Source organism: Urocitellus parryii, chromosome 13 (assembly GCF_045843805.1).
Source record: "Urocitellus parryii isolate mUroPar1 chromosome 13, mUroPar1.hap1, whole genome shotgun sequence".
In the NCBI taxonomy this organism is placed as follows: domain Eukaryota; kingdom Metazoa; phylum Chordata; class Mammalia; order Rodentia; family Sciuridae; genus Urocitellus; species Urocitellus parryii.
The window spans coordinates 19,764,903-19,791,954 of NC_135543.1; the positions used below are offsets into that span (position 1 = coordinate 19,764,903).

The window sequence follows — 27,052 nt, forward strand, 5'->3', positions numbered from 1 at the left end:
ATGGTTTAATAAAAACAATCTGGTAACTATTTTTCTGACCAAAGGTTAATAAGCTTGAAAAAGAACAGAAATTGAAACAACATGTTGAAAATCTGAATCAAGTCACTGAAAAACTTGAAGAAAAACATAGTCAGATCACAGAATTGGAGAACCTTCTAGAGAGAATGGAAAAGGTAAGTCTCTGAAGAACGAAAGGGATTTCTTCCTGACAGGACTGGGGGGAAATGAAAGACAATAGCACTGAAAAAATAGGATATTAAATTAAATTAAATAATATAATATGAAATGAAATTTCCTCCTATGATACCTGATCTTAGGAAGTGCTCAATAATGTTAGCTTCTTCTCTTTAACACTTAATATGATCTGTGCTATAGTTATGGATTTACTTTAGCAAATAATGTAGTGATATCACTGTCACTTTCTCTTTCTAGTAAATGCACATCTTAGAATGGGAAACCAGGTCAGGCTGTGAATGGAAATAATGGAAAATACCACAGAATCTACCTCTTGGAATAATAATGCGGCAGATGCTACCCCTCATGGCCTTTTGTGTGTGTAGAGAGAGCAGTCTTCATTTCTGGCCACTCTTGACCCCTCTGAATACATAAAAACTAATGTTTACACCAGGAGAAAGAGAGTTCACAGTAAGAAAATCTATTCTTTGGAAATCAGAACTTTTCAAAGATGGATTTGGAAAAGAGTAATAATAGAAGAAAAATTGGGAAACAGTTCATGCAGTGTTACTTTAAGTGGCTGGCACTCCAAATGCATACAAAAGATAAACACATAAATTTAATTATTCATGCCTTAGAATTTAGAATTCAAACAAAACAAGGAATTTTAACTTTTAATAGGAAAACAAACAAGAAATTGGCATTTCTGAAACTGTATTCAGTGTAGATAAGAACATAGGTTTGGCTTCTAGGAAATTCCACCTGATGTGTTTTATATTTATTGTTTTAATCTCCTGATTTACTTCTGCTCTTCTCAACCTCAATATTTTTTCCAAGTCTTCTTTGTTATGGCATTTTAAAAAATGTCACTTCAAAAACGTCACATTTCAACGGTATTCATATTTCTTACTGAAGGAACTTTGATTAGTTTTAAAGTATTTTCCAAGAATGTAAGATTTGTGATACTGAATTTAGTTGCATTTATAATCTTAATGAGGAAAAATAAGAGGAAATCGAAAAAACTAAATAAGCCTAAACTTAATGTTATCTAATAACAACACACCGCTACACTCCTATTAGGTATTGGGTGCTGTTCTTCAGTAGAATCATTGGACTAGAATGTCCTTAAGCAGTTGGTGTATGCAGGCAGGCCAGTTTATAATTACACTCTCTTGGAAAAGCTGCAATATTTGGTTTGGTACTTGATAGTGTTAGAAAACTCCATTTGATAGTAAATCATTTAGAAACTAAGCACAATGAATGTTTGCATTGAGAAAAGGAAAACAGTTCTGGAAAGCACATAGGGTTGTCTAACCAAACAACTTGATCAACCAGTTTGGAATGTAACCTTCAACTTGCAATCATCCTATCTCAAATCCAGCAAACACCAGGTCAGATTAGTGGCCACTGGTTAGTGCCTGAAAATTAACAAAAGGACAGTGGAAGATAATTTCTGTTTTCTAACAACCCCAGGAATTCCAGACCATGTGTGAGTTATTATGCTAGGTCTCAAAGTTCCGGGATGTATTTAATCAACCATTTATTCAGTAGATTTGAGCACCTACCATGTGCTATGCAGAGCTGGGGTGAATGAGCTTGGGAATGAATGGACACAGTCACTGTTTGTGGAGATTACAGTGTGTGGAACTGGACTGTGTGCTGCTTCTGCCTCTAATTCTCCTAAGGATCTTTTGGGGAAGGCTAAAACCCATGTTGAATGTAGGGGGACACATTCAAGATTAAGGGTCAGTGGCTCAGATACTGGCAGGGCATTTTTTAGAGGCAAAGGCTTAGCTTGCCTGTAATGTTGACCCATAACTGTTCTCTGCCTAGAGAAGATTTGTGACAGAGTAATAGACTGGATGCCCATGGCTAAGCCAGGCCATGTGCTAACCTTCTAGAATGCCAAAGTTCAGTGGTTTCTGGGGTCGAGCCTCTGGGGAACTTCTGTGAGGTTGAGCTGAGTGGAGATGGAGTGGAGGAGCATGGAGTGTTTTTTTTTTAACATATTTAATTTAAAGATATTTTATATTTGTAAACAAACAAATAAAACTATTAAAAGAAGTAAAACTTGGCACCATCTTGGTTTAAGGAGATAATGAGAAGACAGGCTTGGAGGAAGTTTCTCAGATAGGGAGTGTGTTAGAATGGGGGGAGGGAGTCCTAAACCTTTTTGTATTAATAGGGAAAAGATGCCAGTTCCAAAAGAAAGTAAAAATGAAAAAAAAATGCTCATTCTCAGAAAGGGTGATAAATACCGCCCTAGTAGTGGGTACCCCTAGAGAAGAATTCATTTGCTACTCACTTGAACAAGGCCCTGCTCCAGTAAATAGCCATTAGTGCTATGAGGTCTGGTAATGAACACATGACTTAAAACCTCCACCATCTGTCCCACTTTAATCAGGAATGCAGTGAGAATCTATTCCGCACACACAGTGATAAGCTAGCGAAAACGCCCAATAAGAACATTTTCATATGGCACATTCTCCTTTTGCTAACAGTGCAATTCTGTTGAATCATGTTTGATTCTTAGTGTCATTGATTTAGCTCCATTAGAAGTTTAGAGCTCAAAGACACTTCTGAGACCACCTAGTTTCTCATCATCATTTTATAACCGAGGAGGGGGGGGGGGGGCAAGGAAGTATTCTGTAATCCTCCAGCTTCAAATTCACAGCCCTTCCCATTATGTCGCTCTCTTTTCTTATGCTAGATAAAATGACATTCTGGGCCCCTACATCAGTTAGATGGGAACATTTGGTAATGACTCTAATTGGTGTCCACTCCTCTCCTATTGATACTGCCTCCTAGGGGGGCAGCTTTGGGAACAGCAGGTGCCCACGGTGTGATGCTATTCACACCATGAAACCACAGTCAGAGAAGTGTTAGCTGGTAACCTGTGACCTACTGTGCTGCCCAAGAGGGTGTGTGAAGAGCCCAAGCCGGATGCTAGAACCCTGGCCTGGCTTGGAGGTTTTCCTCAGTTGTCTGTGGACTCTTTTAACTCTTGACTGTGAAAATCTGTTAATCAACAAGAAGTCCATCTGGAAGAACGATTGCAAAACACCATTCCTCCAACCTGCAAACTTAAGATACGTGATCTTTCATGGGTTTTATTGGTCATCCAAATGTCATCATTAGCTTGCAAGGCTCAGAAATAATTTGAACATAACTATAGCTACTCTGGAACAATTTCTGTGGATCAAGAATTCCACAAGAGAAATTTGAATAAATTAGCATAATTTTAAAAAAAATCTCAGAACACATAGAATATGAAGTAATTCATACTCTCAAATTTATTATATACTGAGGTCCAGCTTCATGCCAGGGGAGCAGGTAGGCCTCTCACATACATTATCTCTAATCATCCCAAGGTTTCAGTTTAGGGATTATTATCCTCATTTTAGGGATGTTCATAAATTTTAAAATGTGACTCATACAAATATAGAATGAATACATGTCGTCGAATGTTTTATTCAACTCATTAACTAATGAGGGAACCAGTAAGATGGTAAAGCTGATTTAAATAAAGTATTTTGAGAAACTGGCTACTTACGTAGGCATTTTGTGAGAAGGAAAGGAGTATAGAATCAGGTTTTTAGGTTAGACTTTAAAAAGTGGTTTATATTCTTTGAGGCAATTAAACCATAACCTTTGGGATCATCTTTCCTACCAGGCAGGAACCCACACATTAACATGCAACTTCAGAGAGTCAGAACTCTAATCAGATCACAAAGTCAGGCACAGGAAAATTATCTGAGTAAATTAAATAATTCAGGGGTCAGATTAGTAATGTGACGTGAAAACTACATGCAGCACATGTTGCTTTTATTTCTGAGTTTTGGTTAATTTTTCTTAACAGTAATAAGACCCAGAGAGGCTAAAACCTTGGACCCAAATTTCAAAACTGGATCAGCCCATGTGCAGAGTCTTTCAGATGCTTCTGCTGTGTGCTCTGCCTGTGTAATACCCGTATAAATACCACAGTGAGAAGCGATTTAAATAGCATTGTGGATATTTTCATAAAATCTCTTTCAGTCAGTGCCATCCAGTTTGCCGATACCAATTCCTGCTCTTTTCAGTTTTTTCCTGATTCCCCCACATCCCAACTTGGCTACTTAAAGCAGCCAACCCAAACTCTAAATTCCTTCTTTCAGCATGTTGCCATCAAATACACACCGAACACAATCGTCCCAGCCTGGTTTTTCATGGACTTGTCTATTTTCCTTTGGGATGAAGATAGTTTGGTTTAATAATTAAACGGCAGCATGTGTAAAGATGTTCTTTTTTAGTGTCATAGTTTTTCTGGGATCCTAATTAGGAAGCAATTTAATTGTCTGTGGCCTTGATCCGTCATTAAAAATACATTTAGTACTTTCCTGTTTTCCCGACAGATGCCACGAGAGCAGGTAGAGGTATCAAGGTACGCGCATTGGTGTCCTTGGATACCAACCACTCAGCCTAATGGAGGAGAGGCAGGTGTGGTGATGAGCAGGGACTGAACAGACTGTGCATTTGGGGTGGGACTGAGGAGGAGGATGGGAGAGGTCAAGCTGCAGGGGCTCCATTTCAGCAGTGGGTTAGATGAGGAGCAAGCTCTCTAGGCAGCAGGGGAATGAGGGTAAAAACTACTTTTAACTTCCTTGTAAAGCACTCAGAGGAAAGCCCAACCAGGCTGTCTTGGGGTACCTTGTAAACAGCTCTTAGGAAATGAGCTCTTTAGCTCAATCTGTATTTCTCGCATTGCAAGAGGCATCTTTTGTGAACAGTTTGCAAGAAGAATGCTTCACTAAACATGTGTGTGCCTGCACACACATGCACATACACACAGAAAATAAACAAAACTTGTATCTTATTTTCCCCTAGGAAAAGAGATCACTGCTAGAAAGAAAACTGTCTTTGGAAACCAAGCTGCTGCAACTCAAATCCAACACTGCATATGCTAAAAGGTTTGCAAGTCTACCTGCTAAATCAAAGTACTTCCTGATAGCTTTCCTCTCCACTGGCAGGCTCCACTGTGGACAGTCTTTTCACCCCCCAATGAAGTGGGAAGGAGGATGAATTTTTAGGAACAACAGCCCTATGCTTCTTTTCCTCACCCACTGAGGAATGGGGGGGGGTGGTGTGTGTGGGGTTAATCCTTCTGAAGAGTTGAGTGAGCCTGCAGCCTCCCTGTTTGCTCTTGGTGTTAAGGATGCTGGAGACACTGTCATTCCCCATGCTTTTGTCTGTTCAGGGGTCTCTTCTGCAGCCCACATCAAACCACCCAGCCCACAGGTCAAATTCTAGGGTACTTCTCCACAGCTCAGGAGAGGATGAAGGAGGTACTATGGAAAACATCCTGCCATCTTGGAACTGATTCATCGTCACACCTCTCTAGCTGCTGCAGTGCCCTCGGGTGGGCTGGATATGTGGACATCACGGGTTGTCCTACTCAGCTGTCATTAGGAGAATCCTCTAGAACATTGAGTCATAACTCACACCATCAGACATTTCTGTTCTCATTTTTTATTCTAAGCCCACCACAGCCGTGGTAGTTCTGATGCAAATAGATCACATTTGAAGTCAGCTTTCTTTCCACATCTTAGTCCATCCATCTAGAACTCTCGCTCACTGGGTCATCAGGCACTATTAGGTGCCTCACAGGGGGCAAATTCATATTTTCATTTATTCAGTAGTATGCACACCCATATCCTCTTTCTTGATCTTTGGTCTTTTCCCCTAACTTCCTTTTCCCTTCTGATTTCTCTTGCTCTCTTCTCATCTCTCCTTATATGTCTGGCTCATAGTCACAATTTTTTTACCACCAGAAATGGCTGAACCTGGCAATCAGGCACACATACCTGAAATATGGTGAGATACCAGTAAGTCACTATTTTCCTGTCTTCTTCTCTCTGGACACGAGTGTAACCCCAGCAGGGAGATTCCTACGACAGTTGTGTAGCCCTGTGCATCCTGGTAGAGAGTGAAGAGAATATGGCAGAGAGCATCCTATATTGTGAAATTACTTAAAGTATCCTTCCAATGTGACAGAATTACTTAAGAATACCTGTAACTTAACTCTAAGTCCATCTTTGGCTTACTTCGTTCCCCTTAAATACAGCTTTTGGTCCACATAGCAGAACTATTGGATCATACAGTATCTTTCATGAAGAGTCAAGGCAGTCTGAGTTTGATACTTTTCTTTAAGAGATCTTTTTAACAGATAATGGGGGTTTTGTCAGTCTTTGAGTCAACAGTATAATCCTTAAAAAAAAAAAACCTGATTTTTTTTTCAGTTCTGTTTTATATTAGCAATTGTCATAAGGAATTCTCCCAAAGCTCTTAAAGAGATTTCAGAAATTTCTTGAAGGAAATGGATGTTTTGTGCTCCCAGAAAGGTGTTTGGACATCTGGCTTATGTGGTTTATCTGGCTTATGTGCTACATAGTGTGTAGCATCACACGTATTCTGTCTTCCTTATTATCTCCTCCGAGCTGAATGGAGAGGCATTCATGGTGCTGTGTGACAACACAGTGAAATCAGCATGAACCAGCACCTTTGGGTTGGAGCAGTAGAGATTGGGTAAACCTCTCTCAAATAAAGGGAATTTCTGCAGGCTCAAGTCGGATAAATATGGCCATGAAGAAGAACTGGAAAGTTAAAAGATGTGTTTTCTTGAACATAAGGTTGACTGTATTGCCATTACCATTACCACTAGCAGACACATGGATAGTGCTTTACAGTTCAGAGTAACCCCAGGTACCATATCTAATTAAATCCTTCCATTGACCTTCAAGGAGCAATCTGGGCTTTTAATAACTAAGGACCTTGTCAAGCTATTTGACCTCTCCCAGGCTGGGATTGGCTTACAGGATTTGGCTCCAGTTTTCCTACTGGTTTCCCCTCCCTCCGGTGTGATGGCTAGCAGAAAGCTATTTCCCGGCTTGCCTGCTACCTCACCGACATATACACAAGTTCATGCAAAAGTCATATTTGGGATTTATAAAAATTAACAGCAAGGGCTCCCCCATTTAGGTAAGAGTTGCTTAGGCATGCGCAACCTCAGAGATGGAAAGACGGTTACCTCGAAGCTGAGGCTGCATGTCAAAGCATGCTGTGGTTGCCACTTAAGTGTGTGTTTACCTGCGGTCAATAGGGGGCTCTCTAAAAGCCATCCCTTTGGTGCCGTCACTGGAAATAACAATGGAAAGGATTTTGATGAGCTAAAAAAAAGACATATTCCTGAGTTTTATTGAAATATGGATAAAGCTACCTCTACATCCATACTGATTCTACCTCTTGTCTGGCTGAGTGATGGTAATACCCAACCTCTTCTATTCTCACTCATCCCTTCTTCCCTGGGGACCCACACTCAGTAATGTGGACACTCACAGAGATCCAGAGAAACATTATATCCTAGACAGCAGGCCATCTTTAAGTCCCTGTAGCTGCAGAAGATTCTTGCATGGCTTCAGAGAACCTCTTAGATACCACAAACCACTGTCTTTTCTCCCAATCTCACTTCTATGAAGTGTTGTGTTTCCAGTGCCCAGGGAATGTGTGCTGTGCCCAGAAGTAGCATCTTGGGCATGCAGTGTGGTTCCAGTTTTCACTTTTACTTTCTTCTTTTATCTCTTTTTGATTTTTTTTCCAATTTTTTAGATTTTTCATTCTTTCCTTTTCATTCTTGCAATAGTTGGGTTCATTAATCCCTGGTACACTTTGAAAACACCTAAAAAGATCGTATTTTGGGATTGTGTCAATGTGACCAGGAATGATGAACCCACAATTATATATATATATTATATTTATGTGCCCTAAGATTGCTTATTTAAAACCTATAAAAGTCATATCATCATTACTTAACTTGGAAAAAAATAGATGGTGAGACCAAGGAGATATAAGAATAGGCATTTCATGTGGTTAATCTACAAAATGCCTATGGTGGAATGCTGCAGACTTGCTCTCAGTAGACCACTGGCACATTTTTAAACCAACCCAAAAAGGAAATTAATGACTAGTTCTGTGACTCACGATGTCCACATGACTAAAACTAACCAATTCTTTAGGAGAAGTTCACTTTTTAAAAATATGTTCATATAACTGGAAAGAAAATTGTCCAGGATATGCTCATAAAGAGAATCATGAACAATATCTTCAACTATATCATGAAAAACACCTGAGGCCACACCTCAGAACGTCCTCTAGAAAAGAATAGCATGACACCAAAGAACAATTCGATCAAAGCCATCGCAACAGCATGGAACAGAGGGCAATGTAGCAAAGGCCAATGAAGCTGCCCACAGAACATCCTGAAGAACAGATGGAGAGACAGCGCTTCATGAACTTGGGTGCCTCCTACCAACCCTTTTGCAGAGCAGTACAGAGACGGAGGGTGGACTTCCTGTCAAGTACTGACCCTAGGGCCCCAGGTGCTAAAGAAAGGCCAGGGGTATTTGTTCTCACATTTCTGCAAGTTAAAAACGAGCTTGAATTTCTGTCTTGAAAGCTAAAGAATCCTAACAGAAAGAGAACCAGAAAAGGTACCCGCCTCATCTTCCCTCAGTGATGAATTGGGAAGGAGTCCTCAATTCCCTGCCTAAAAGGGAAGGGCCAGTATTCTTCTTTATTTTTTTTTGGGGGGGGGGGTTGGAGAGTGAGGGAGAGACTCCTCTTTTTTTTCCTTTTTCTCTTTTTGTCTACTCTCATTGACATTCTGGACTGCCAACTTTTTCAGCTTCAAGTCTGGGATTTAGGAGGTAAAGAGAAAATTCTGAGAACTCACCATGTTTCCCCCTTGGATCCTAGGATCCCAAGGCTGTCTGCCACCTTCTTATTGTTGTCAGTCTTCTTATGCTTGTTTATATCTAATGTCCAGGGTTTTTAGTTGTACTTAACCACGAAAGAATGGAGAAGCTTCCCTGAAGTTGAAGTTTTTAAATTATATTTTAATTTTAATATTCACTCCTTTTTTCTATTCTATTGCATGGCAGAGGAAAACGTCCATCAAAAATTCTATTGAGACATTGGGAGGCAGAGCATGCATCTTAGATAAAGGACTCCTGATGATCCCTGCCCCAAGGATTCATTCTCTGGGCTGTGGCCCCTCTCACTCTCACTCTCTTTGAAATGCTGCAAACCTCTGAAGTCTGGACTCTCCTTAGAGGCTCCAAGTTCCCCACACCCCCTCCTCAGGTCCTGAACCTCACCTGCTAGGGGATCTGAAATTTGCCCAGACTCCTTTTTCCTTCTTAAGAAAGCCTCTGTTCCTGGAGCTCAGGGGCACCTGGAATCCAGTGCAGGCTGGTGCTGCAGCAGCTATTCCTTGAACTTGAATTTCAGAAATGCTGAGAGGGCTGTGCCTTGCCTCCGTGGTGGTCAGATCCGGGAATATGAGCACACAGCATTTTCCTCTGAATCAGGCATCCAGCTTCTTTCTTTCAAATACTTTTCCTCACAAATTGTGGAAAGAAAACAATGAACTGCACATTTACTTGCTTCCGATTTCACATTTCCTCTGTCCAAGGGAAAGGTCCAAGTATGTGTTTTTGCTGAGATATGGGTCCCTTAGTGGATCATGTTACAAAAACCATGTGCAAAGGCGCAATTGAACTGGTAGCCTTTCTTCAGCCTGCGTCAACAATCTGCCCTTTTCTTCCTTCATAAATTTTCCTAATTGGATAGTTGTTTAACGTGTCAGTCAGGATGGGGAGGGAGGACGTAGCTGGCAGATTGTATTGTGTAGGCAATGATAATCAACTTAGGGAAACTCTGTCTCTAGGTAAAAAATAAAATTACAAAAAAATAAATAAAGAGCTGGGGGTGTAGCTCAGTGGTAGAACGCCCACGGGTTCAATTCCCTGTACAGCAAACAAACGAACAAAAAACAGCAAGAGAAGATTAAATAGCATGATAATCTCCAAAGACAAATGGAATTCTTCCAAATTCATAAACATAGAAAGCTCACTAGCATTAGTTGGTTGGCTTGTATCCCCTGCATCTCTTTTCTGTTTAAGCAAATATTGATACACACACACACACACACACACACACACACACACCCATGCATGTGAAGTAAGACACACATACAGAAACATGCACAGAACATTAATACTACCTATGGTTTAATGGACTATTTAAAAGCAAATAAGTGGGTGAACAAAACCACGGTCAAAAAACAGAACATTGTGACTTCCTGAAATGGCCCTGCTCTGGTCTGTCCTGTATCATGTCCCTGCTTTTCTTTATGTATCCCTTGCATAACAGCTGCCTTGACTAAGTTTTTCATTTTTACCTTCTGATGAGTGGCACAAATGGGTCTTCTTTTGCTCTGTGTGGTTTTTGAGCATCAGTCATGTTGTTGGTGTCTGTCATTCATGGTTTATGTGTGAAAAAGCCACAGTCGCTTATCCATTCTCCTGTCACTGAATCTCACAGGGTTGTTTCCAGGTTTCAACATGCATAAAGTTTCCATAAACATTTTTTATCTGTCTTCTAATGCACATTTTGGAATACACTTAAGAATGGAATTATGGATGATTGGCTAACTTCAAAAGAAAATGTTTTCTAAAATGATTATATTAATTTAATTTCCAGTGGCAGTGGTTAAAGTTCCTGTTGCTCCAAATCTTTGCCAAGACTCAGTATTCTGAGTCTTACTAAATTTTAGCTACTTTGGTTGTGCATAGATGTATGTATGTATGGCTGCCATTTGTGCTGCACTGAATATCAATGATATTTAGCATCTTTATATATATATTGGCTATCTGAATGGCATAGATAGACAATGCTTCATTTTTTCAGTCTTTATTGATGAGCATTTAGAACCTTCTCTTTTGTTTTATATTATGAACAACAATGAGCCTCATTTTACATGTATTTTGTGACATTTATTTTGCATAATTATACAGCACTTTGGTAGGATAAATTATTTAACTCCATATGATAAATATATTGTAATAGTCATCATTATGTTATTTGCATATGCAAGGATTAGTGTAGCTTTATGGAAATTAATGTTTTGTACAGTCAACTAAACTTTTCTAAAGTCCTCTCATGCAAAACCAAAAGAGAAAGAGAGTTTAAAAGAATTTTGCAAGTTGCCTGATAGTAAGTCACATGGTTTTGAAAGAGTATCTTATATACAAAAAGTTATGGAGCCTCCTTTAGTGGTTTAATGCTGCACTACTCAAAGCATAATCCATAGACCAGCAACATCATGGAACACCCAGTTGTATATGCAGAAATTCAAGCCCTACACCTGCATACTAAGTTGGAATCTAGATTTAACAAGATCCCTGATGCCTGATAAATTTGAGAAACAATGTCTTAATATATGATATGAAACTAGTGGAGACTAATAACCCTATTTTTCCCTAATGAGATCATGTTCTATGGTGTTCTATGAATTTCCATGATCTTTACATGTAGAGGCTATAAAAATACAGAATTGTGATTGCATTGGATGAGGGTTACTCATTGCAAAACTTTTAAAAGGCTGAAATAATATCGATACATTACTTTGTGAAAAGCTCATTACTTTCAAAAAGCATATTCACTTTATTCTTCAAGTCTATGGATTAATCTCATAAAGTAGCAAAGGCAGAGGTTATTGCAACTGTTACACCGAGACTTAGAAAGTGTGAGTGGCTTCTCAGCTTCCCAATACTCCCAACCTTGGTGGTCTTGCCGGGATGAATGTGGCTTCATAACTAATATTGGAAGAAGAGAAAGAAGCAAAAGTTGGAAAATTAATTCCCGTATCCCAAGTGGAGGTCTGGAAAAGTATGAGCAATCTAAGTTCAAACCTAACTACATATATATATATATATATATATATATATATATATATATATTTTTTTTTTTTTTTTTTTTTTTTTACCATGGTTTGTGTGGACTCAAAAGTGTTAGCTGAAATGTTAAGTGCTTCACTTGGCCAAATACAACTTAACCCAGCTGCCTCTTGGAGAAATTTTGTGACATGAATTGGCATTCCTGTTCAAGTTCATGACTAGGCACAACCCAGGAGCTGCTTCCTGGCTGTTCATCCTCAGTGTGATCTGTGTGGTCTAGTGCTCCATAGCTTGGGGTGTGTAAGGAGACCTAGCCCTAAAGGCAGGGGAAAGAGCTGCCCAGCCTGTTTGCAAAGCTTTCTTTCTTTTTTTCCCCTCTGCATTCCCAGTTGCCAGGATCTTCAGACAGAGATTTCCATTCTCCAGGAGCAGATCTCTCATTTGCAGTTTGTGATTCACTCCCAGCATCAGAACCTGCGCAGCATCATCCAGGAGGTCAGGCTAATCGAGTGCATTTCTCTGGTAGATGGTATGTTTACAGCCTGAAGGCCAAATATGGGTAGCTTGCCTGGACTTTAGAAGCGATGGGGCTCTTCTCCCCAATGATGTATGTTTTTGCTTTCTCATGCAACATGGCTCAGTTCTGAGTATCTTCTGTTACAGACAGTAACGCCAGCACCTGCCATATTTTCAATAAGGACCATTGGGAAATTGTGTTTAACTGCTTTTTAGGTGTTCCATTGATGTTTGTGTAGGTGTTCTGAGTCAGATACCATGCACTGTTGTTATTCAGAAGATTTTGTATATTATTCATACTTTTCAAAAATAAGAAGTTGGGGCTGGGATTGTGGCTCAGTGGTAGAGTGCTCGCCTAGCATGTGTGAGGCCCTGGGTTTGATCCTCAGCACCACATAAAAATAAAATAAAGGTATCGTGTCCAACTATAACCAAATAAACAAAATATTTTTTAAAAATAAGAAGTTATATTTTTTGATAACCTTATAATTAGTAAATTCATTTAGAATGTGTTTTAGGGTAGGAACTAGCCTGTTCTCTAGGAATACCCTGGCAGGAGAAAAAGAAGAAGTAATAGTGTTAGCAACCAGTGAGGCGGTGGAATGTACAAGACAGACTTCAAGATGTGTATGTAAAACTGGACTTCCATTTCATGTTTTTATACATAGCATTTGTTTCCAGAAGCAGCCTTTTAAAATAATCCCAGTGCTTTCCTGACACAAGTCAGCACTTGTATTCATTTGGCCATGGCTTCAATAAAAGGCCAGAGAAGGCCAGAAAGTTGAGGAGTGGGATTTGAGAGCCAGGAGAGATCTTGGGGGCATCTCACACTCACATTTTACAGATGAGAAGACCAAGGCTCATAATGGTTCAATGGTAGAGCTGGTGGTAACAGAGTTGGCTTCAGAATCCACTGTGCCCTCTCTTGGGTACTGTTCTGCACCTCACTACCCCATGTCTTGTTTCTGCATGGCCTCTTGGCAAAGCAGGTCACATCTTCCTGCCACTGCTTGACAAGCAGGCTCAGGGAGCTTCTGCACTCCCCATGCGCCTCGCCTTCAGTCTATCAGCAGGTGCATCTGCAGGAGGAGGCCAGGAGGTTGCTGAGACCTCTGGGGAGACCAGTGCTACTCTCCACAGGATGGGCTCCTGCTCAATTTGGTGTGAATAGGTTCTTCAGAAGTTAAAATGTCTAACAGCACCATCTGAGGACTTTCCTCTCCAGGTGCTAATTTGGCTTGCGATTTTCTGTAGCTTGCTGAGTCTGTTAATACTGGGAGATATCATGCTTTTATTTGATGAGCACCATTTGGCCTCAGAAAACCATATGATTTCTGACTTAACTATTCCTTGTGGCCTGACAAGATTTTTCCAATTGTGCCCCCTAATTCTTAGATGGAAGGATTAAAAAATAATTTAAAAGAACAAGATAAAAGAATAGAAAATCTGAAAGAAAAAGTCAACATCCTTGAAGCCCAGGTAAGAAGGGAATCTGTGGTACAATTCAGCCTGGAGTGTGTGTGTTTGTGTGTTTCAGTGAGCTTATGTGCCAGTGTGTGTGTATGGGCTTGTGCATGACTGCATGTCTGTGTGACACTATTCTGAGTGTGTATGCGTGGTTGCTTAGAGCTGTGTCTAAGTGTGTATGCTTGTGTGTACATACAGGTGTCTTCTTCTGAGCATATGCATATGAATGTTCTATGCATAAGAAATCACATCTTTTGGAGGAATATTTATAATAATCATTATTAAATTCCTAGTAAGTATTTAAATCATTTAATTGCATTATTAAATCGATAGTAACATTATTATATATTAGGTAATTGTTAAGCATCCACATTTTCCATTATACTTGATGTACTGGCAAGACAGATGATGACCTTTCCACATGGCCTTGGATCTGAAGTTTGTTCAAGGCCACTCTTATGTAAATTCCACTCTAGCCAGATGGCCAGGCTTCCTGTTGCCTGCCTTTGTTCCCACACAGGTTTCTTTTCCCAGCCTGAAATGTCCTCCTTTCTCCTCTCTCTTCATCCATACTCATCTTGGTTCTCAAGCTTTGCATCAGCACTCACTTCCAGAAACCTGTTGCAATTATCCACTTTTGCCTGTTTGAAAGCCCAGCACAATACTTTCTGATTTCCTGTGATAAGACATGCTTTTCTTCCCCTCCACTCCACTCGCCCCTCCTCTCCATCCCTTTTCTGGCATTCAGTGACAATCCTGGGCAGGTGGTGGCCCTACCCCAGAGGTTGTGCAGCCAAGCCCCCGCCCCGGTTGGAGCACAGGCACAAGACCCAAGGGCACCTCCACCCCCACTGTGTTACCTCTTTGTCTGCATCAAGGGCTCATCTCCAACTGCCTGAATCCAAGTACTTTTCCGACTTTATCCTTCAGTATTTTGATTTTCTGATGGATATCCATCTGCCAATGTCGTCCTGTCCTGTGGAAGACAGAGATGCTCTGAATTCCACTGGAAACCTGCAGCAACTTTTGGAACTTTCCTCCTCCTCAGCATAAACCAGGAAGGAGCACCATGACTACATCTTATTTCTGTAGGATTCCGTGCACATAAAGTTGTGGAGTGTACATGGCTCACTGTGTCTACTATACTGAAAGTAGTTGGACTTTTACTCATTTCATTCATTTGTTCACATCGCTAATGGTGTTATTAGTTCTACAGGTATTGAGTGACTACTCTTACCTAGGCACTGAATTCAGAAAAACAGTGTTGAAATAGAGAAATCATGAGACCCGCACTCTGGAGTTTATGACCAGTGAATGAAATTGAAACACCCACGTATTCTAGACTACATTCTTAGGTTGGAAACTGTTCAGTGGCCTACCAGCCTATTTTGGCTCCAATAAATGACTGCTTTAATTATTGTGCATCTGTGATCAATTTTAATTGGAGGGATTATTTTAGAGCTCGTATCTTTCTCTGATCTTTCACTTCATTATGGTCCTGGGCTCTGGTCATACCTAATTAAGTGCCAAGTCTTCTCACAGAGTCAATGAATCAGTGGTGCTCCTGCTTCTAATCCAATTTTATGATCTTCAATTGTGTCTGTTCATATCATCCCCAAAGCAGATTTTATTGTCTTAAGTAAAATGGTAATTTATCCTACACACTGTACATTATTGATCCAATTGGCCTTTTGGTCTAATAGTAAGTGCAGGAAAAGATGCATTTTGCAAGTGATAAAACCTGAGATTCAGAGAAGTTTAAAAAAAAAAAACTTGTTCAAAATCACTTAACTAGCAGGTGTCAGAATCTGCGTTTTAGTTTACTTGACTTTAAAGCATATGACTCCTTTTCACACAATACCCACTTATCAAATGAGCATGTGCGCATGTGTGTGTATAAATATGTGTGTATCATGTGTGAAATATAATGGAAGTGGTTATTTAATATATATTTTGAAATGAGTAGTTATAACATTAAATTGGGATAACCATTATTTTATCCATTGTCACAGTTACTGTATTAAATATTTTCTATTTTATTCTTATTTTGATGACATGGAAGTAATTTTTTCTATTTTAGCAGTTTTATTTTTGTAACTCCCTCCAAATAGAAAATAAAATTGACTCATATCAAGTTCCTTAGAAAAACTTTTAAATACATATAAAAGTCTTTTAAACCTCTTTTAAATATCATCAGAAAATACTTAACTCTACCTAAATTGTTTGCTTTCTTTCTACTTTTCCATGTCTTTCATCATCTTGATTTACAATGCTGACATTCATCTTACATTTCATGCATTTCTAACTTCTTTTACTAATGATCTGTTCTTATGGGAGATTAAGTGTGCAACAATTACATTCTTTAGGAACCCTGTTTAGTAAACTTTCCTAGGATAAAGTCATAACAATGACAGGCAAATTCTGGCTAGTGATTTGTAGTTTTATAAACAAATGATTTAATAAATCTCTGTCTTACTTAAAGGAAAAAGTAGAAACAGCTATGAATCAATAATAAATGCCTTAATCTGATAGGTGAAACAAGTCAACATGGAAGCTGAAATAAATTAAAGACAGACATGATAACTCATGGTTTTATGTTATTTGGAACTTGAGAAAGTGGGAGTTTATTTTGGAAAAAATCCAATTAGCTTCTACATAATTGTCTAGCCACAGAAGTATTTTCCATTTCTGGCTGTCATCACAATGTTGTGTTTCCAATTGCTTCATAACTTGAATAGAGGGGGGTTTCCCTCAGCCACACACTGGGCCTATCATATGCCTGCCCTTGTTTGGAGGATACGTTAGATTTATCTCCAATACATGAGGTGCATCCTTATTATCAATTTATCAAATCTGAAGTATATTTCCTGGATGAGACTTAAATGCTTAACTCCTGAAATGATTTATGTATCCAGTGGTGTTGTCTCTATCTTTTAGTTATTACTCAATATATCCACATATGTCGTTCTCACTTGAGGACTGAGAAGGGCCAAAATTCACAACTTACATCGATTCCTTCTTTCACTGGTTCTTTATTTCAGTTGCACTTTAGAATCACCTGTGGAACTTGAAAAACTCCTGAGCCCAGACAGCAACTAAATGAAACAGAATCTCAGGGAACAACTTGGGCTGCCATTGATTTTAATGCCCTCCTGGCAATTCCAGGACATAACCAAGACTGAAAATCACTCTCAGTCCAGTGTTTCCCACACTTGAGCTGACCCCAGAAGCACCTGGTGAGCGTATGAACACATATTAGCAGGTGCCTGGGTTTCTGATTCTGCAGGTCTCTTGAGGTCTGAGGATCTGTCTTAACAGGTTCCTAGGTGATGTTGAAATTGATGTTCCCAGGATCACACTCTAGGAATCATCAGAAGTCATTTTCTTTCCCACCTCACCCTTTGCATTTTGTTATGGATGTCCAAGTTAAGATTCTGTGTTGGAAAATGTTCCAGATTATTCTAGTCACACTGATTTCTATTTACTTCTCTTCTGTAGTCATTACATGCCTCCTGTTGGATGCTTCCTTGAATGGCTTTTATTCTACTTAGAGTTTCATATTCACATGCTTCCCCCACATGGATTTGTGGTGGCACCGTCCTGTAATATCAGCATCTTGGGAGGTTGAGGCAGGAGGAGGTTGAGTCCCTTAGCCTGGGTTTCAAGACCTGCAGCGGACAGTGCAGCGACGGGCAATTCACTCCTGGCCCATTCACTTTCACTCTTTGGACTCTCACTCTCCAGATCTGTTCAGTGAAATCTCTCAGTTTTGTCTTGTTGTGGAGAAATCATTGGCTCTGGATTGGGAAGACCCATCTTGACCCTGAACTTTGCCATGAATAGAACTTGGGCATTTAAAGGTTTTTATTTTTATTTATTTATTTAGAAGTACTGTGGACTGAAGCCAGGGGCACTGTACCACTGATAGATATATATATACACCTTGCTTTATTTATTTATTTAGACAGGGTCTTGCCAAGTTGCTGAGGCTAGCCTTGAACTTGGGATCCTCCTGCCTCAGCCTCCAGAGTCACTGCATGGGATTACAGGCATGTTACTGCACCTGGCTCAGAAAACCAAAGTTTTAGAACTCATTTTTTGTTGTTGTTGTTATATAAAAAAATGGTAGTTAGACTAGAAAACTATAACTAACTTCAGACCTTTAAGCCTTAAAATTCATGCTAGGTACTGAACTAATCTCATTTCAAACCTGTGATGAAGAGGCTATTTTTATATGTATTATGTAGGTGAGGAAATTAGGCAGAAAGAGGTTAAGTAACCTAAATCAGGTTACAGAGCTAGTGAGAGGCTGTGCTAGGATTTGTACTTGACAACAGCTAACACTGTTATTAGCCATTCCGTTATCTCCTAGAATTATGAGAACACTTCCAGAATTGAAATATTATCATCGTACAGTATTTGTTTCTTTGAAAAAAAAATGTATACAAGACAGGCTGGACATGTATCACTTACCACTAGTATAGAGATGAGCAATCTGAAGCCTCCAGGAGCAACTGAGGCTAAGGGTGCCTTGAATGGCATAGTGAAGAAGAGATGGCACCTGTTCTCATGTGATAAAACTGAGATTCAGAGAAGTTAAAAACATATAATCAAGAGCTTTTATTCAGTTTTGTAACAATGTTGTGTGTATCTTTAATAGGGTCCTTTAAGAAAGTTTTTTTTTATTTGTCTGTATAAAAGAATCTGTACAAAAAAATGTGGCATTTATACACCGTGGAATATTACGCAGCACTAAAAAAATGACAAAATCATGGAATTTGCAGGGAAATGGATGGCACTAGAGCAGATTATGCTTAGTGAAGCTAGCCAATCCCTAAAAAACAAATACCAAATGTCTTCTTTGATATAATGAGAGCAACTATGAACATAGCATGGAGGAAGAGCAGGAAGAAAAGATTAACATTAAACAGAGACATGAGATGGGAGGGAAAGGGAGAGAAAAGGGAAACTGCATGGAAATGAAGGGAGACCCTCATTGCTATGCAAAATTACATATAAGAGGTTGTGAGGGGAATGGGAAAATAAACAAGGAGAGAAATGAATTACAGTAGATGGGGTAGAGAGAGAAGATGGGAGGGAAGGGGAGGGAGGACAGTAGGAGATAGGAAAGGTAGCAGAATACAACAGTTACTAATAGGGCATTATGTAAAAATGTGGATGTGTAACCGACGTGATTCTGCAATCTGCATTTGGGGTAAAATTGGGAGTTCATAACCCACTTCAATCTAACGTATGAAATATGATATGTCAAGAGCTTTGCAATGTTGTGAACAACCAATAAAAAAAACAACCATATAACATATTTTACCACTGAATAATACATCATTTTAATGTCTTAACATCACTATTCATGGGTTGCTGCAATGACCACATCCTTTATTGATCTTGTTTTATGTTGATTGTATAGAGTAACTCAACTCTTCTACCTCCTACCTGCATAAGAACTTATTTACCATTCTGAAGCTTTGGCATAATATTTTTTTTGGACCCAATATTACAAAATTAATTTATATGTGCTTCCATCTTCTAATAATGCCTGGGCTCTATAAACCTCTTGAGGTTTCAAGCAAAGCTGGCTGGTATTTAATACTATTTATTATAAACAGCACATTTCCTGGTGGTTTCTAATTTCATTTTGTATTAAAATCTGTTTGTTGTAAAAAAAAAAAAAAGAATCTGTAAATTCAAACATAGATAACTCAGCTGTTGCAAATCCGAAGCTAAGTCAGAATACTGTATGTTGATCCCTTAAAAGAAGATTATGCACTTTTCAGGGCATATTTGTATCTTTGGAGATAAAAGTTAATGACCTTCAAATGGTTCATTCCTGGGTTCTAATAGAATGATTGCAACAAACTTACTGCCAACAAATGAGGCGGGTGTGTGTGGCAGGGTGAACAGAATCATTGGGGTTTATCGAATAGGTGGGTTAACTATCTGATCTCAGCACTTTTTTTTTTTTCAATTTTAGAATAAAGAACTAAAAACCAAGGTGGCACTTTGGTCTGAAACTCCTAGGACAAAAGTATGTAAGGCCGTGTCGACCAGGTAAGGTCTTTCTTTCCTCAGCCCCATCTTCACCACTGCTGTTGAACATGATTGATTTTCAACCCCCTGGAGAAAGACTGCAGTCTAATACTTAAGTGATCTTTTATTTACTCTCTGTTTCTCGGTTCCTCTTCAGAACTGTGTTAATCTTGCTCACCACTGAATCTTTGAAGCCTCCCATATAATTATTTTCTGAATAAATGAATGAATACATTTAGGTACCCTCTCCCTGCTTTCTTCCTTCCAACAAGCCCAATCTCGACTTTGATATTTTCTCCAAGCATTACAGATCATCTCCTGCCATGTCCTTCACTCCCTGTTGTTCATTTTTTATAACATTAGTGGACATTTTAATCATGAATTGTTCATACTTATTGAAATTTCCCTGTCATCTCTCAAATTAATAGATGGCAAATATCACCAGGGCAGGTCTAACTACTGGTATACTTATTTTTTGTTGTTTTTTTTTTCATTGCTTAAAAAATAAGTATCTCCAACAACTACCTATGAATAATCTCCAGTATTTCTCCTCTATTTCACTCTAGCTTCATTCCCTTCAAGGGCAATGAATAATCTCCAGTAATCACAATGATCCATGAAAGCCAAGGAAATGATGGTTGAAACCATCTAAGTCATGTCTAAATGCTTAATTTGTGTTGTTGTTGCCTGAATTTGAATGTGAATCTGGCTCAAATCTCATTTCCATAAACTCTTAAGAGATGATCACTTAAAAGAAAACATAGCCTGTAATTACATGATTCATTTTTTAAAAGTGATTAAAGACTTCCTGTTTGAGCAGCTTTTGAATTTCCCAGTCGGGTCCCTCTAGGGCAGAATCTCATTTCTGAAACCCTTCAGCACAGTGCCCGAGGTGGAAAATCATACTCGCTGTGATTAGCATCAGTCTAGGAATTCAGACAGATTCATCTCTCGCTTTAAAACTTCCTGCAACAATGTTTCACTTTGCTAATGATGGATATAATTAGAGACTGGAGATGAAACTATTATGAATCAAGTCCTCTAAAATCTTTGGGCCTCCAGGTGCCAAATTCTTATCTTTTTGGCCACTAGCAATGCAACTTCCAAAAAAGAAGAAATTAAACCCCAGAGGTATTCAAGGAAGAGACAAGATGCCCACATTTCAGAAGCAGGGAGATTATTAGTCACTTCAGTGTAGGGAAAGAGATGACAGCTTTGGAACAGGAGGACAAGTATGACCTTCCAAAGGAAGGGAGGCTGATCGGTGTGCTGGTCTCTTCCAAGCAGATAGCATTTCCCAAGGGTGGCTAAGTGTCATGGAGGCTCTCAACAGCTTTGCCCTTGAAGGGAATAAAGCTAGAGTGAAATAGAGGAGAAACAACTGGTTGCAACCATACTGTAGCCACTCCAGTATCTAATGCCTTGAATCTAGCTGCTACAGAGGGAGTGTGTCAGAGAAAATGGTTTTATGGGTCAATTTCTTAGTTTCAGATAGTTAATAGTTAAAGATCTACTTTTTTAAAGACTTTCCCTGTGATGTGGGGAAAGTCAAGTGGAGGAAATTTCCTAATAGAAATGGTGAAATTGGACTGAATATCCCTTTTGTCTTGTGATTTTTGATAGAAATTCCAGGGTTAAAATAGCTCTCCCATTTGCAAAATGAAGTCTAACCCACTGGCTGTTTTAAAAATGCAATTGGTGCCAAGCATGGTGGTGCACACCTCTGATCTCAGTGACCTGGGAGTTGAGGCAGGAGGACTGCAAGTACAAGATCAACCTCAGCAACTTAGTGAGGCTGTAAAGACTTAGCAAGACTCCGTCTCAAAATTAAACAACAACAAAAAAGGACTGGGGATGTGGCTCAGTGGTTAAGTGACTCTGGGTTCAATTTTCAGTACTCGCCCCCAAGAAATAATGTAATTGGCATGGATTCACCAATATACAATGGAATTATAACTTCAGGGATAGATTAAAGTACAAAAGTAGCCATTAAGTTTAAAAAAAAATCACACGCCTAAAATCTAGTCTTGACAGAGCTGTTAAATCATCCCCAAATGTAGTTCTATGTAGTTCTATGCAGTATTTCAGGAAGTACAAACAAACCATGTTTTGTTTTCAAACGTTAAAAAATATAGATGTTTCTTGAGTTGAACACCAGAAGAATGGGTTTGCTTGAGATTAGGAGCCATGTTATTAAATAACAAGTCACACATATTTACCTAGGTCTGTACATTCTCAGGGATGTGTGTGTATGCATGTATACATGCAGGCACATTTTAAATACTAGAATTGCATAGTGAGGAGAGAAGCTCAAGCTATAAGAAGTCCCCAGAACTTCAACATTCTGAGGGGACGCTTGGTTTGTGTTTTCTAACCTCCACCTAACTGTGGTGCGCATCTCCCCTGAGTGGAAAGGCAGACACAGGCTCTGACTCTCTGGCTTCCCTTCACTCTCTTACTCTTGTCCTGTCAAACCTAGCTGAATCTGCATAAGTTAAATGCTTTCACAATGTGATCCTACTGTATCTTGGGAGAGTTGACTAGAACAGATCCATGATGACCATCTCTTGGATCAATGCAGTTCAGACTTGGCAACATGGTGGGAGTAGAGGTGTGAGTGGTGGTGGTGCAGCCATTGGATCACTAGGGTTTCATGTGCTCTTCTTTGATACTGGTGTGGTCTTTTCTCCAGTGAAATGAAGACTGAAGGCACTTCCCCTTATGTGATGTTGATTAGACTACGGAAATGAACTTCGGGATAAAGATCCAGTTAAGAAGGACAATGTGGATCTCATTCTTTCCTCAATAGGGTGTCTACACATTCCTGTTAAAATAGCATAATGCAAGTATTTAAATGGGATTTATTATATAACGTTTGCTTTGGCAGAAGATGATATTCCAGAAAACCATGCACATATATACTTGAAGAAGGAACTCTTTCTTCAAAACTTGGTAAATAAACGAAGAGGAAGAGTCCAGGTGCTTTCTTGGAGGGAAGATGAATTCTGTCTCAAACCTAAAAGCAAAGAGAAAATATGAATCTTGTTTCCAGATTTTTGCTAAAGGAACTCTTTCAAATTTGTCAGTTTTGACCTTTTGATAGTGGTTTTTATGTGTACAAGCAGAGTGAATAGATGTATGAATAAATAGTCTATTTAAAGTTGACTTAGCTAATAAAAAATATCTTACTATGACATAAGTTTATCTTCTAACCTATTGTTAAAGAGCAAATTGTTTCCTGCTGAATTATGGACAAAGGAAAGAATAGATTCTTCTAAGCTAATTTCCTAACCCATCCTGCCCACAGAAGATGAGAATCATGGCTGCACTCATGCAAACATACTGATGCTCAGGAAAATACAATACACTGCAATTAAACGAGTAAGGAGAGACTTAGTTACCCTAAAGGGGAATTCTCTTTAAAACCTTCATCATCCACTGTGTATAACTCTCAACATTTTCTCAGGAAAATGTTTCCAACCTTTCAGTATGGAATGTGAAGTATCAGTATTATTTATTAATATTTAAAGGTATGTACAAGTGAGGTGAAGTATTTATAAATTCATGCAAGTACTGTAGTCCTCTAATGTTGCATTACTCTCTGTGTGAGTTTTAGCAAACAATACAAATGTTTGTCCTTGCAAACATTTGTATTGTTTGCTAGTTTTTAAGGTAGTTATCTAATAAAATTTACGTCTTAGTTATCCTATGCTGGGGCAATTCTAAGCACTTTACTTGTTTTGATTCTTGTCATTTTCTCTCAGACCCTCAGAAGCAGGTCATGTCATTATCCCTGTTTACAGAGAGATACTGAGAGTGGTTATGTAATTTCCCAACTGCTAATTGTGGACAAGGATTTGAACCTCTGACTTGGCTGTTGATATTCATTCTGCCTGCTCACTTGGTGGTCTGAGATATTTCTCAGTAATAGAAATACCCCTCTTCTTGCTGTATATCAAGCATGCAACTTCCATGAGGGCTGTCCGTCTACATTATACTGTGGATGATGGTCAGAAAAATCATTTACTGAGACAATCAATATTTCCTGAAGTGAGTTTGTCTTTCACTCGTTAGACTAACATCTAAAGAATTTAGGCAAACTTTTCTGCTGAGAATCTGCTTATTTACGTTTATTATTCATGATTTCACGCAGTATTTTTAGGGTATACAGAGAATCCACTTTTCCCTGCAGTTCCTTTGATGCCCTTTTAACCTTAAGCATTCTGTTAGATTTTAATAACTTTGAGATTTTGAAATGAACTCATTTAAGTAACCAAACAGCCTTCATAATTTCTAATAGAACAATTTATTCTAAAGTAAAAAATGGAAAAGCCCTCATGTGCTTTATTTTGACTTTGCTGTACTCAGTTTTGAACATCAAAGTACAGTTGGAGACAATACAGATGAGACCTGCCCTCCAGGTCCACTTTGAAATGGACTTTGAATTCCCTGAGAATACCAATCAGCAATTACAGAAGCCTCAAATGATTCAGACTCATCAAAAACAAAGATACCTTTATAGTAGCATCAGTTTTATCTTTCATTTGTCATATTTTGGTTATTTTTCATACCCTTATAGATTTAGAATTTATCATTTAAAATGTTTTTTATGTAACATTTCAAAACAGTTAGAAATGTTTCTTAAATAAACATTTCTGAACAATAAAACAGAAGAAATGGGGAATGAAATTCATTACTTTGAAAGTAAATTTCTATAAAGAAAATACAGGAGAAGAAATAGTAGTTCAGTTGTATTTTAAATAACTGCATTTCTAAATACAATAAATAATAAAATAAATAAGAAGATCTGAGATGGGCCTAACGTTCATATTATGAAGTTGGGAACTTAGTTCTACTTTGATTACATATGTTGTTGCAAATCATTGCTAAGAAATGTGTAGATTCAAAATTAAAAAAAAGAAATGTGTAGATTAAATAATTAATATATCTTTTGAACAATTACTTATGTGCCTTATGATAAAGAAGACCAATTATATATAATGTAAATGTTGTGTCATTTTATAATAAAATTATTATGCATTAATGTCTTTATTGGATCATAACAAAATCATGCACAAGAAATTGATCGTTTTTATCAGTCAATAGAGTTCTAAAATTTATTTGCTAATTTTCCCTGGTCCAAATTAACTGCAAAAAAGAAATTATTGTTTTTATTCTAAATTTTAAAACATAATAATTATAAAATTAAGAAGCACACACATACACCTTCTTCAATTCTTTCACTTTGAAACTCTCTACCTTTCCTCTGACCTGCAGATAAATACAGATTCCGTACCAATGTTACTCTAGGTTACCTATAGCCTCCCAGAACTGCTAAGTCCTTATTTTTTTTCTTCCTTGCTCCATCCCTTTCTTCTTCCACACCGCCCCCCTTTTTGATGAAAAAATATTAAGAAGGCAATAAATATCTAAATAATAACCTTTAATTGCTTGATTGTTAAAGTATAAACGTATGGAGTTCAAGATGTAGCTCCTCAAAATATGGCACTTGGCATTTGAGAAAACAGCCAAGGCAGGAAGGTGCTTGAGTTTCCACAGCACCCTTATTTGTAAGTGCTCAAAACAAACCCAAACAAAACAAATGTCCACCAAGAGGTGAAGAGATCAACAAAACGTGGTTCAACTCAGGTTTAGGATGTAGCCCGTGGATACAAAGGGCTAGGTCACAAACAAATATATGCAACAGAGACACTTCGAATCACTATGTTAAATGAAAGTCTTCAGAGGGAAAAAGACATACTGTATGTTCCATGTGACAAGAAATGCAAATCAAAATCTTGCACAAAGTTTTAAAACCAGAAATTGTCCAATGACGTGAAAGTCGGGATGCTCTGTTTTTTCCTCAATGTGGGGCATGCGATGACTTTTAAAAATCCTATACAATCATTAGGGAAAGCAAAGCTCTAATGATTTATCTTGAATTGTTTAAGATGAACCCAGCAGCAAATGAATGTGCCTTGTGAAACAACGTTATGGCTCCCAGGGAGCAAAGTGGAAGGAATGGTGCTGTATTTGCTTGCATTGGGAGAGTTGTTTATTTTCAATTAAAAACTCATCATTATCTTGGCAAAGCCCATCTAAGTAGCATATGGGCGAGGTCCACTCTGGGAGCAAGGTAGTCTTTGCAAATAAACATTTTAAAGAAAGCTGTATGGCTGTGGTCTAGAATTCCTCGAACTGGCTTTCACCTTTCTACGGCCAAGGGAGATACCACCATCTGCCCAGCATTTTGCTATGAAAGAAGGTATGTGTAATAATATGTGGAAGGGCTTATGTGCCACAGAATACTTTGACATCTTTATAGTTAATTTTAATCAATGTATCATTCAAAATTATTAGGAAATTTCACTAGCAAAGCCCAGTATTGAACTAATTAATGAGAAAATTTAGAGAGAGAAACAAAAACCAAGAGGCAGAGCTCAAATCACTTCCTACTTCTGCATGGATTCCTTTTTTTTTTTTTAATATTTATTTTTTCTTTAGTTGTAGTTGAACACAATACTTTTATTTTATTTATTGTATGTGGTGCTGAGGATCGAACCCAGGGCCTTGCACGTGCTAGGTGAGCGCTCTACCACTGAGCCACAACCCCAGCCTGTGGATTCCGCTTTTAATGTGATATCAAGTTCATGTTGATCCCAATGAAATGTTCCCACCTACCACACCTCCAACTTCAGCACAAGACATAAAGGTGTTCCAAGTCCATAAAATAATTGATAAAAATGTATTTTTTATTTGAAAAATGTGCAGAACAATCACTGAGTACAGTTCTCAACCATAATGTTCAAACCCAGACACCACAAAAATCATTGGATGCTATGATTTCTGAAGCCACTAGAACTTTGGTACAACGAAAAAGTGACCTAACAGTGTTTGTCAGGAACCACAGTTTATTCAGGGGCGTATAGAATGAAGACACCATGTTAAAATTTCAAGCTACATTCAAAGCATTAGACAAAACAGAGATCTGAATAGGAGATCGATGAAACAAACATGCTTAGCTTAAAAATGAGAGTCAGGTCACTGAAAGGTGAATGGTTGGGATACAGTGAAGC

At 38.5% G+C, this 27,052-nt stretch overlaps 1 protein-coding gene across 1 annotated transcript in view; it reads left to right on the forward strand.

Moving 5' to 3' along the window:
* The window catches only part of Ccdc68 (coiled-coil domain containing 68), a 45,208-nt gene extending 20,424 nt beyond the window's left edge, over positions 1-24,784 (forward strand). The window contains exons 6-11 of the mRNA XM_077792341.1: positions 45-173; positions 5,038-5,120; positions 12,335-12,440; positions 13,857-13,940; positions 19,921-19,997; positions 22,669-24,784. Coding sequence (XP_077648467.1) covers positions 45-173; positions 5,038-5,120; positions 12,335-12,440; positions 13,857-13,940; positions 19,921-19,997; positions 22,669-22,726 — 537 coding nt within the window. The 3' untranslated portion in view covers positions 22,727-24,784. The remainder of the gene's footprint in view (positions 1-44; positions 174-5,037; positions 5,121-12,334; positions 12,441-13,856; positions 13,941-19,920; positions 19,998-22,668) is intronic.
* Positions 24,785-27,052: the final 2,268 nt, after the last annotated feature.